This window comes from Nematolebias whitei, chromosome 6 (genome assembly GCF_014905685.2).
Source record: "Nematolebias whitei isolate Nwh7 chromosome 6, NemWhi1, whole genome shotgun sequence".
NCBI classification, from domain to species: domain Eukaryota; kingdom Metazoa; phylum Chordata; class Actinopteri; order Cyprinodontiformes; family Rivulidae; genus Nematolebias; species Nematolebias whitei.
The window spans coordinates 35,919,413-35,931,549 of NC_056503.1; the positions used below are offsets into that span (position 1 = coordinate 35,919,413).

At 40.7% G+C, this 12,137-nt stretch overlaps 1 protein-coding gene across 1 annotated transcript in view; it reads left to right on the forward strand.

Annotated features, from left to right (window-relative positions):
* Positions 1-12,137, forward strand: part of igsf9ba (immunoglobulin superfamily, member 9Ba) — a 111,150-nt gene that overhangs the window by 49,530 nt on the left and 49,483 nt on the right. The window contains exon 4 of the mRNA XM_037677582.1: positions 7,891-8,042. Coding sequence (XP_037533510.1) covers positions 7,891-8,042 — 152 coding nt within the window. The remainder of the gene's footprint in view (positions 1-7,890; positions 8,043-12,137) is intronic.

Here is a 12,137-nt window from a genome sequence, read left to right on the forward strand (position 1 = left end):
CTTAGTCTGAAGAGTTCATTTTACTTGTGCAGACGCTGTTAAATGCCGTCATCACTCTCGTGTATATTTTCGGTCTGTGAACTTATGAGCGCTGCGTGAAACTCGTGCATATTCAATCCTAACGTGCACGTGTTTTACAGTTTGAATAATCCCAACGACGCACGGCGTGTAAATTCCCACATAAAGAATCGTTTACAGAGTCCACAACCTCATCACTGTGAAATAAAAACGCTGACCTGCGTCTGAATCAAAGCGGAATCTAATGCGTCTCTGCTCAGTATTCTGTATGAACTACACCAACATGACGAGATGTTGTAGCTAAAGATGTCGGTTTGCTGGTTAATGATGGATGAGGCGACTCGTCTGCTGAGTGTAAACCTGCAGGCGTTTGGACAAACGTCTTGTGTTGGCACACTGCAGCTCTATGACCACCTCATTATTATTCCATCGCCACTGCTTCCTTGTTCTGCATCTGTCGGACTTTTTAATAAAAGCTGAGCGGCAGAACTAATATGATCCCTCATTTTATTTTGAGAAATAAATATCTTACCTGGTGTTAGAAATCTCTTTGATTGACCTCAGTTTAGAGCAATAGTTTAATTCTGACCAGTTTGATGAGCTAGCTGAGTGAGGCTAAGGCCAAAGTGGAATGCTGCCATTTGAACAAATTATGCAAATACTATTGTCTAATACATTAAAGGGATAGTCTGGTGATTTTTGAAGTGGCGTTATGTTAAATAGTCATAATTTTAAGATTTTATAAACATAGTCAGAGAACACCCAGTACAGTAGTCCCTCGTTTATCATGGGGGATACGTACCCTGAAGCCCCGCGATACGTGAATATCAGCGAAGTAGCAATAGTAGTATAACTAGTAGTTTATTTTAGCATTTATATATATATATATATATATATATATATATATATATATAAAGGCATTTTAAACCCTTCCCTCACATTTGCAACATTCTAAACAATGTTTCTAAACGCTCTAAAAGAGCACATGATTTCAGCTCCCTGCCTCCCGCTCTCGGCCACGCCCACTCCTCCGCTGCAGAGCAGAGATCCTGACACTCTGCAGGAGGAAGCTTCTCCTGCAGTGTGGGCTACACACAGGTGCAGCAGGTGCTAAATAATTTAAAGTAATTTATTTTTAATAAAAATTACATGCAGATCGTGCTGCTCATCCATCAATCAGCCAATTGTGTGTCATGTCCAATCTTACTGTGAAAAACCGTGATGGAGCGAGTCCGTGAAAAATGAATCACGAAGTAGATTACTGTACAAAGGAAAAGGACAGAAGTCTTCCTCCAGGCTAGGCTAATTGCTAGCTAACGTTAGCCTGTTTTCTAAACAAGTTTTTCAGGCTTTTAAATCGTTTTCTGAAAAACAGCTATCTTTAAACCTCTGCACTTTTGCATGACTCCGTTTGTTTACCTTGTTGTTTTCTAGAACAAGCTATGTTGTGATTTGACACAAATGTTTGTCTCCTGAGGCCGCTGAATGTAAGGTTAGCATCTCTGCTCAGATGGACTGATACAGTCAGGCTGTTTCTGCTGTTCAAGACTGGAAACCAGTATAGAAGGCTCCATGGTTTGACTAACTACTAACCGTTAGCGTAACAAAACCAGGACAGAGACTTCTGCCCTTTTCTACACACTCCATACTTTGTGAGTGATGTCATGGCAGATAAGTTACTATTTGATAGAACATTACTTTAGAATTTCTATATTTTTATTACTGTTATTTACATAAAACTGGGTACTGGCAAATGCAAATAGCAGCAGCTAGCTGTAGCACTTGTTAGTGCAGCCTGGGTCACTTCACTTCTACTACCACCTTATTTATAAAGCACTTTAAAACAATCACAGCAGCAGCACAGTGCTATACAGGTAAAATCAAGAACATTAAAACACATTAAACAAAGAATACAAAGAGTTAAAAACAGTAAGATCAATAAAAGCAACAGAAGCTATGAAAACCATACTCAAGCCTCAGCCTGTGCCAAAGCCTGGGGAATAATATCTTAATTTGACTGCCAGAATGAATGTGAAGTGTAAAAGGGACAATGACGCAAAACAGTTACAAAATAGTGTTTGTATGAACTGATATGAAATTTTCTAGGTTTGCTTTAAGTCGGCAGCGGCTCACTGTGGTCTTGGACTAGCCATTAGCTTGTCAATGTGATGATTATAAAACTTAATTTTTCTAAAGAAATATCTGCAACAGGTAAGACACTAATTGTTAGAAGCTTTCCACAGAACCCCACCTTCCGATCTGTCCCTTTGGTATCAAATGTTGAATTACGGCTTCTTTTTTTTTGTAACCTCCAATGTTTGTAGTGTCTGCAGGTAGACATGTTCATTTTACTATAATGTTGAGCTTTTACATGAATATTTACTATTTATTAAAGAAAGCTGGTTCAGAGTGTAGACGTTAACAGAGGAGTTAAGGCATTATATTCCTCTAAATGGGAGTCTTTGAAGGGAACAGGTGCCCTTTTCTTCTGGTTTCTGCTCAGACACTAAGGACGCTCGTTTCCTTCGGACGTTGCTATTTGCACACACTCTTCCTTTGAGTTGCTGTTTGTTGGACTCAACTTCCTGCCAAGCGGACAGGGAATTCATGCCCGCGCAGTGGCAGGTGTCAGATGGCAAGGCCTCCTGCCCGAAGAGGACACTGAGGCCAGTCTCTCTTGGTCCCCCCCTCCTCTCATCTCTGTTTCTCATCCTGTCTCCTTCGTTGTCTCGACTTCTAAAGCATCAGTCAGTGTTTTCAATAATAGGTTAACCGGACAAACGTAAAGAGTTAAACCTTTGCCTCGGTGCCTCTTTGGTAAGATCGTTCTGGCATTTATGTCCCATTCAGAGCCCAACTTCATCTGAACAAATGTCTTTCGATGCACGTTGCCACAAGAAGAGGGCGATCATGTAATCGCCTGCGTGTGAGCGTGTTCGTCTGTTAGCAAAATGTTTAATGAAATGAGGGACAGTTAAATGAAACCTTCAGAATGTAATCACCGGCGTTTAAGTTTCTATCAAACTTGTTAAACTATATATATTTTTTCTTCATAACATATGGTATTTTTTGTGTCCTCAAATGTATAAATATTAATGCATATTATTACATATTATAAACATTATATAGTCACCCCTACTGGCTGGAAAAGCCCTACTCCAACAAACCCAAAGTAGCCCATGGGCCACCAGTTGATAACGACAGATTGATGTAAAGCTTGCCTGACCTCAGTAAACAGTTCCTCTTTCCCAAAGTTTGAAATCTGCACAATCCTATACTTAAAATGTCTAAATTTGTCTAAATCAGGAAGTAAATCTTTGAGTTTTTAAAAATTTATTTATTTGTTTTTTTCATGGTATAATCTTAGTCCGGGCGACAGAGTGGCTCAGTTGGTAGAGCTGTTGCCTCTCAGCAAGAAGGTTGCCAGATCAAATCCTGGCCCAGGACATTTCTAGGTGGAGTTTGCATGTTCTCTCCGTGCATGCGTGGGTTTTCTCCAGGTACTCCGTTTCCTCCCACAGACCAAAAACATGCATGTTAGGCTGATTGGTAACAAAATTGTCTCTAGGTGTCAGTGAGAGAGTGAATGCTTGTCTCGTTTGTCTCTCTGTGTCCCTGTGATGGACTGGAAACCTGTCCAGGGTGTCCCCCTGCCTCTCGCACAGTGACTGCTGGATATGGGCACCAGTGACCCCCACGATCCGAAAAGGAAGAAGTGGGTAAAAATGATGGATGGATGGTATTCATCCATCTGTTCGTAAACTTTCTCTTGTCTAGACTGTAACGTCTGATCTTCTCAAGATAATTTAATGAAACTTTAAACACGTGTATTTACATCACCCCAGCTCCAGGGTTAAGGTCACAAATCAAGGTCAAAGTTATACAAGGTCTTTGCTTGTCCGATCCATTGGTATAGACTGCTGTATTGCTGTGTAAGTTTGTCGACGGGTGTATAATGTGCCATATACCGCACTCTTTTGTTAGTTAGCGGTGTTGCCAGTAAGCTTTAGGCGCATCTCTGCTCATGGTTCTATAAACATCTCGATCTAAAAAAGAACCTGCTGCGTTTCAAATGCACCTGCTGGTGCAACATCATCCTGGAGGTGCAGAGTTTGCAATCAAAACCTGCGTACGATTCAGCAGGAAAAGCCTCTCTGCTTTCATAGCTGCTCGCTCTGAATACTCCAGACATTTTCCTGATCTCGTCATATAATTTTCTAATAAGGATTTTGTGGAATAAAGAGGCATAAAATTGTCCTTAAGTGTCTCCTTTTCTTTTCCGTAACAGATAAAACGGAAACATTCAGTCCTTGTGATGTGAAATCAATTAAAAAAAAGCATGTTTATTCTTTTGCAATGATCTTTATGAAGCAGGAATGAGTAGAGAAAAACTGTCCGGGGACTTTAAAATAAGCTACAAAAGCACTTTGAAGTTGGTGAGCAAATACCATGCGCTGTGTTGGGTGGTCCACAGAGAGGAGCAGCAGGAGCACAGCTTCTTCCACAGCTTCTAATTAATGAAGAGCAGCAGTAAGTAGGGCAAGAATTTACTGCGCAGGTTGCTTTTTTTTCTAGTCATACAATTCCCAGGTTTCCCAAACCATGGCGACGCGTCCTCGTGACGAACTGGAGCTGACGGTGTGAAACGAATCCCAGGTGGAGCCGTCTACCTGCTGTCACTGGCAACGCCACGAGTGTCCCCTACTTCCTGTCAGCTGATGCTTTTTCCCTTGAGTAAACCTTAAAGTAGGCAAAAAAATAATATATAGACAGCTGATTAAATTAGCCTTTTAGTTGGCTAAAATAGCTCAGTGTTGGAAGACATTCTGTTTAAAAAATGATAAATTTACTTGATAACAAAAAGCTAAACTCTGTAAATAATCACATTACACAGCACACGTGCAGTACTGATGAGTCATTTTTGGTCCTTGAGGGCCACCATCTTGTATGTTTCAGATGCTTCTCTGCTCCAACTCACCTGGTTTGAATCAATGAACGATTAACAGGCTTCTGCAAAACATGAAGATGATTACATCATTGGATCAGGTGTGTTGGAGCAGGGCAGCATGTAAAACATGCAGGATGTTGGCCCTCGAGGAACAACATGCAGGATGGCGGCCCTTCAGGAACAACATGCAGGATGGCAGCCCTCGAGGAATGACATGCAGCATGGCGGCCCTCGAGGAATGACATGCAGCATGGCGGCCCTCGAGGAACAACATGCAGGATGGTGGCCCTCGAGGAACAACATGCAGGATGGTGGCCCTCGAGGAACAACATGTAGGATGGTGGCCCCCGAGGACCAACATGCAGGATGCAGTGAGCAGGCCCTTAGCTGGTGCGGTGTGTGGTGTGGGATCAATGAGAGTTGAGACAGTGGCAAAGCGCCATTACTTTGTTTTAGATTGTACCCCAGACAAAACGAAAAAATAAAAATTGGCACATTCCTAATAACAAGTTCTAAAGAAAGAAGTCTAATGGTTTAGTTAGTGGAAGACTTTGGGAAGCACCTCTAAAATAGAATAAATTTATTAAATGTGCATATTTTGTTTGTGAACCACACGCAATCCATTTATAATCAATGAAACCAATGCTAAAATAGAAGCACAGTTTTAGTGAGCTGGTCAGGTTTAGCTGTTAAGATCAGTTTAACATCCATCGGCCCTTCGGCTGCTCAAATCAGTCGATCATTTTATTAAAACCTCCAATAATCTACCGTGTCGTGTAATGTGATGAGTGTTGGGGAGTGAGAGGGCAGTGTGGACAGACAGATGTCTAAATGTGCTAATTGGGCACTTTGTTTATTCCATGCCAGGTGCTTGTGTGCAGTCTGAAGCGTGGCAGCACTCCCAGAGGCAAGCACTGACCCAGTTTTACCACTGCAGCCTTTTTGTTTCCTCGTCTAACTGAACACAGCAGCACCGTTTAGACCCAGAACGTCATGCTGGAAGGACGCTACAGTTTACTGGCCTAGAAGAGACGATTAGCTTCTTCATTGTGGCTCATAAACATCAAGTGGAAGTGGAGAGAGAGCTATTAGCATAGACAGACTACGCAGTCTATGACTAGCACGGACACACTTACGTTGTTCGGCAGAGGAAACAGGGAAAAACTAAACAAACGGTGCTACACAGAAGTGTTCAGGTTTAATGTTAGTTAATGTAGCGTTCCTTCACACCAGTATGTCATTTTAGTGTAAAAAGCTGTTTATAAGCCTGAAAATGATTAAAAACAGGGCTTTGTTTGGCTAGGCTGTAGCCTAGATGAAGACTTCTACCCATACTCCATGCTCTATAACTGATAAGATAAATCTTCATAACTATAGATGCTTTTAAATTGTCCAATCTCATCATGACTCACTTTCCTTTATTCGACCCAACCAGGTCATACACAGTCTTAGCAGTTTTTATCCACTGATGGGGAGTGAAGAAGGGAGTTAGAAATACCATATGTCCATTTGGTTCATCATGTGAGCTGTTTAACTTGAAAAATAAGTGAAGTACCAACGTCCGTTTTTCCATTTTGGTGTTTTAATTTCAGACTCTGGTCCTCTACCAGAGGCCTGGGAGCTTCAGGGTTCTGTTCAGTATATAGACGAAGAGAAACACATAAACCAGCCACCCCATTTATTTAAGGAGACAATGATTTCTAGTTTTTATAAAAGTGTAGTTTCCTTACATTAATAGGATGGCAGTAGGGGTAGCTGAAGATTAATATATGACGGTCAAGGCCTCCATTGCGTCCCCCCAGCTCAGTCTTTGTGCCTGGTGGAAAAATTGTTCCTCCCAACCCCCCAGGATTTGTCATTCTGTGCTGCTTCAAATAAGCAAAAATAAATACATTTACCGTATTTTTAAGACTATAAGGCGCAATAGCAATAAACGGGTCTGTTTTCACACATAAGATGCATTAGGCGAAACAAAACAGTCAGAAAAGTGAAACTTTATTCAACTCGTTCACAATAACCACATAAAATTGTTTCGAGGTCAGTAAGCACAACCAGAATTATTACATAAGGCTCACCTGATTATAAGGCTCACTGATGATTTTTGAGAAAATTAAAGGATTCTAAGTGTGCCTTATAGTCTGAAAAATACTGTATGGTACCTTTATTCTTATGTGCAGTGGAACTCTTAGCCACTTGAACATCTGGCACCAAAAACATTAAGGTTTACATGCATTCCCTGTTCAGTTCCAGTCCAGAAAAAACACTCATCTCCAAAACTTTCACTTTTCAGACGGGAGACATCAGTTGTACATTTGAGCGTTGCCTCATCATAGCGACCCCCTGAAACGTACCACCCACAAGTAAATAAAGGAGAATAAAAGTAAAAAAAAAAACATCATTCCCACATTTCTAAAAATGCCACGGCCATTTGACGCCACCTTTTTCCTCCCCCAGACAGACCCTGTAGATCAAGACCATTTGGTCTCTGTCTGAATTCTGTTATCAGCCAAAGAGCAAGAAAACGCCCGCACCTCCTCACTGTACCACAGTGTTGTAATTTTAATGGATTTATTATTCACGTTTTAAAGAAGTAAATAACAAAAATAAATACTGTTGTTGCGAGGTTTTAAAAAACGGTGTGTTTGACTCGTGATTGACGTGGCTCTCTGGCCAATCACCGTCGGCTGATGTCAGATCAGCTCGCTTGGAACCTCGGCCGAGTGAGTTCACTGGGCCGACCTGTGGAAACAAGTAAAAAGTCCTTTTATGACAGAACACCATCAGAATGTTTGTATTTTAGGCACTCCTGTTAAGAAGAACACATCTTGCAGGTGTGTGGTCATAAATGCAGGGTTAGTCTGGGCTATGTCTCGATACAAATGATGCAGACTGTTTCAATCAAATCTGTTTCTTCCTGTCCACAGCCCCACCCTCATTTACATCAACGCCACCACAGTATGTGGAGGCGAAGGAAGGGGGAAGCACTCTGCTTAGCTGCTCTGCCCAGGGAAATCCGAAACCAACGATCAGCTGGCTGAGAGAGGGGGAGGAGCTTGCAACCAACGCAAAATATTCAGTAAGAAAATGCATATAGACAAAACAAGATTTTTGATTGAACACAAAAATAGAGAAAGGATTTGGGCACAGATGGTGTCATCCACTGAGCCCATCTGTACAGACAGTATGTGTCGGTCTGTCTCATCCAGGCCAAAATCATCTCATTCTGTTGGAGAAGAATAGATTTTTAATTCTCAGTTGTTTTGTCTAAATGATGAATTCAGCTGCTGTAATTCTTAGAAAATGTTTTGTTTAGTCTCACAGAGCATGCAAATTCATTTTTACTCATTCCTGTCACTCAAGAAGCTGCAAACATTTGTTTAAAATGACTCAAATATGAGATCAGTCCTGGATGGTTCCTGCAGGAGCAGTCTGCCAGTATGAAGAGGAGCTACTGGCAGCGCGCCTCACATTTCTGAACCGTCTTTGTTGTTTATTGAGGCCTGATTTGAATGCTTGTGGAAAAAAAAAAAAAAAACGTCTTATGTCATGACAAGATATTTCTGGCTCAGTCTCTGGTTTGAAAGCAGCGAAATGTCTCAGTTACACACGGCAGCATCAATAAACATCAGGTTTGCGTGGCGCTGCTGCTTCAAGTCAAAGATTTCTAACATCTGGATGACTCAAAGCACAAATAAAGCAACATGTGATGATGAGTCTTAAATGTAAAGATGCAAATTTCATTTTTTTCTGGGAGTGAAACATCTCTCACTCCAGCTTGAAGGCACCTAAATATTGAAAAGCAAGGAATGAAAAATGAAACCACAGGAACTAATTTTTACCCGCTGCTGAAGGTGAGTGGTGATAAAGTTTTTACTTTTGTCTGCTTGTTTGTCCATCTGTTAGCAAAATATGTCATGTCAACCAGTGGATGGATTTTAATACAACTCTCAGAAAGTAATCGCTGGATGTACATTGGCCTGTCACAATAACAAATTTTGCTGGGCAATTAATTGTCTCAGAAATTATTGCGATAAACGATAATATTGTTTGAAATTTGACAATAAGTAGTAATTAATGTCAAATTTAAGAAGAAATGTTTTGTATTGGATGCTACTGTAGAGTCTCGGTCATCCAGGACATGGGAAATAAAATTTAAAAAATTTAGACTGTATGACGTTGTTATTATCATCATCGATATTTGGATCGATCTACATCCCTCTACTTTATTTGCAGTATGACTGTTCAGACTGAGTTCACTTTGAAACACCAAATCTGTAACCAATTCAGTACCACATATGAAAAAGATCTGGGTCGAATTTGAAAAAAAAAAAAAAAAGATTTGTCACGTTCCGAAAAATCAGATTTGAGTTGCATAGGGGCAAAAAAAAGAACAGAAGAAAATTGATTTGGGCCACGTTTGCCTGCAGTGTGAATACAGCCCAAGTTTCTTACTGATATGAAAGGAGGCATTCTAACAAGGAATGCTTGGCCTTTAATTATAAAAACAATGACTGTATCAGAGCAAATTGTCCAACAAAAAGCGTAAAGGAGCATTTCTTTTCCTCCATGTTTTGTTTCTGTGTTTGGGACTTATCTAAAATTTGGCCTTCTTTCTTCTCTACACCCATCCACATTCTCATATGTCACTGATATTTCAGTCTGCTGCAGGCGCTATCAAGTCTTCACAGCTCCCTGTGTGATTCGCTGTAGAGAAAATGACAGGAGCATACAGCGTCTGTTACACGCCTCAGCCCTTTTCCCTTTCATTTTGCTTCTCTGCTCCACTGCTGCCACCTTTAAACACCATCTTCTTAGTTAAACTTTTAGAAAATGTTCTGATGAATAATTAAGTGGTGCTTTCTGCATCAATATACCAAAATCAAATGGTGCATTTAAACAGAAAAAACACTTTCTTCAGCAGTTTTTTTTTTCTGAGTAACTCCCCTTACATTTGGTTGAACTCTTTCTAGTGTAAATTAGTGAGAGTGAGCATGAGGGTGTATTTGCTCACCCACATGGTTCGATCCATGGAGACGTCAAGGAGAAAAGGAGGAATGTGACAAACGGGGTGAGAGTCGAGCAGAAGTCCTCATCCTTTTTTTTTTTTTTTTTAACTTCTCTTCATTACTTTTTAAAAATGCGCACAGAGAAGGAAAGAAACCCACTGAACAGAAGAGTTGAGAGGGATATTTTGGATGCTAGAATAGGATCATAGGGTCTTCTGAGGGAAAAAACAAAAAACAAAATATCAGGACAACACCAGCAGCTTCTCCCTATATGAGAGCTGAATGTTGAAGTGAAAGTGTTCATATTAAGATCTGAGTTTATCTGATTAAAACAAGCAGATTATTGTGGCAAAACATCAGATCTACCCAAGTTTACTGTCCTTAAAGTCTAATAGAACTGTAAATAACATCATGATGGCTGGCTGGCTGGCTGGCTGACTGGCTGGCTGACTGGCTGGATAGATCGGTGATGGATAGATCATTGGATGGATGAATGGAATGTTGGATGGATGGATGGATGGATGGTGGAGGGATGGATGGATGAGTTAATGGATGTATGAAGGGCTGGCTGGATGGATAATGTATGAATGATTGATGGATGGATGAATGGAAGCATAGATGGATGTATTATTGGATGCATGGATGTTTGATGGATGTATGTTGGATGGATGAATTATTGGATGAATGGTTGGAAGATAGATGAATAATGGTTGGATGATGTCTGAAAGATGGATGATGGATGGATAGATGGAATGTTGGATAGATGGATGCATGGATGATGGATGGATGATGGACAGATGGATGATGGACAGATGGATGATGTCTGAATGATAGATGGATGGATGGATGTCTGAATGATAGATGGATGATGGATGGATAGATGATGTCTGAATGATAGATGGATGGATGATGGATGGATGGATGTCTGAATGACAGATGGATGGATGGATGATAGACAGTTGGATGATGTCTGAATGATAGATGGATGGATGATGGATGAATGGATGTCTGAATGATAGATGGATGATGGACAGATGGATGATGTCTGAATGATAGATAGATGGATGATGGACAGATGGATGAATGGATGATGGACAGATGGATGATGTCTGAATGATAGATGGATGTATGGATGAATGGATGATGATGATGGATGTATGGATGGGTTAATGGATGTATGGATGTATGGATGGATGGATGATGAAGGGCTGGATAACGAATGATGGCTGGCTGGATGGATGGTGTCTGAATGATAGATGGCTGGATGGATGATGTCTGAATGATGGATGGATGGATGGAAACATGGATGGGTGTATTACTGGATGTATGGATGTCTGATGGATGTATGTTGGATGGATGGATGGATTATTGGATGAATGGCTGGATGATAGATGAATGGTTGGATGAATGGATGGATGATGTCTGAAAGATGGATGATGGATGGATAGATAGAATGATGGATAGATGGATGCACGGATGATGGATGGATGGATGGATGAATGGATGTCTGAATGATAGATAGATGGATGAATGGATGATGTCTGAATGATAGATGGATGTATGGATGAATGGATGATGATGATGGATGAATGGATGGATGGGTTAATGGATGGATGGTTGGATGGATAGATGATGGATGGATGATGAAGGGCTGGATAGATGAATGATGGCTGGCTGGATGGATGATGTCTGAATGATGGATGGCTGGATGGATGATGTCTGAATGATGGATGGATGAATGGAAATATGGATGGATGTATTATTGGATGAATGGTTGGATGAATAGATGGATGATGTCTGAAAGATGGATGATGGATGGATAGATGGAATGTTGGATAGATGGATGCATGGATGCATGGATGATGGATGGACGATGGGTGGATGATGGACAGATGGATGATGTCTGAATGATAGATGGATGGTCGATGGATGGATGATGTCTGAATGATAGATGGAAGGATGGATGAATGGACGATGATGTATGTATGTGTGTATGTATGTATGTATGTATGTATGTATGTATGTGTGTATGCATGTATGTGTGTATGCGTGTATGTGTGTGTGTATGTATGTGTGTGTGTATGTATGTATGTATGTGTGTATGTATGTATGTATGTGTGTATGTATGTATGTATGTATGTATGTATGTATGTATGTATGTATGT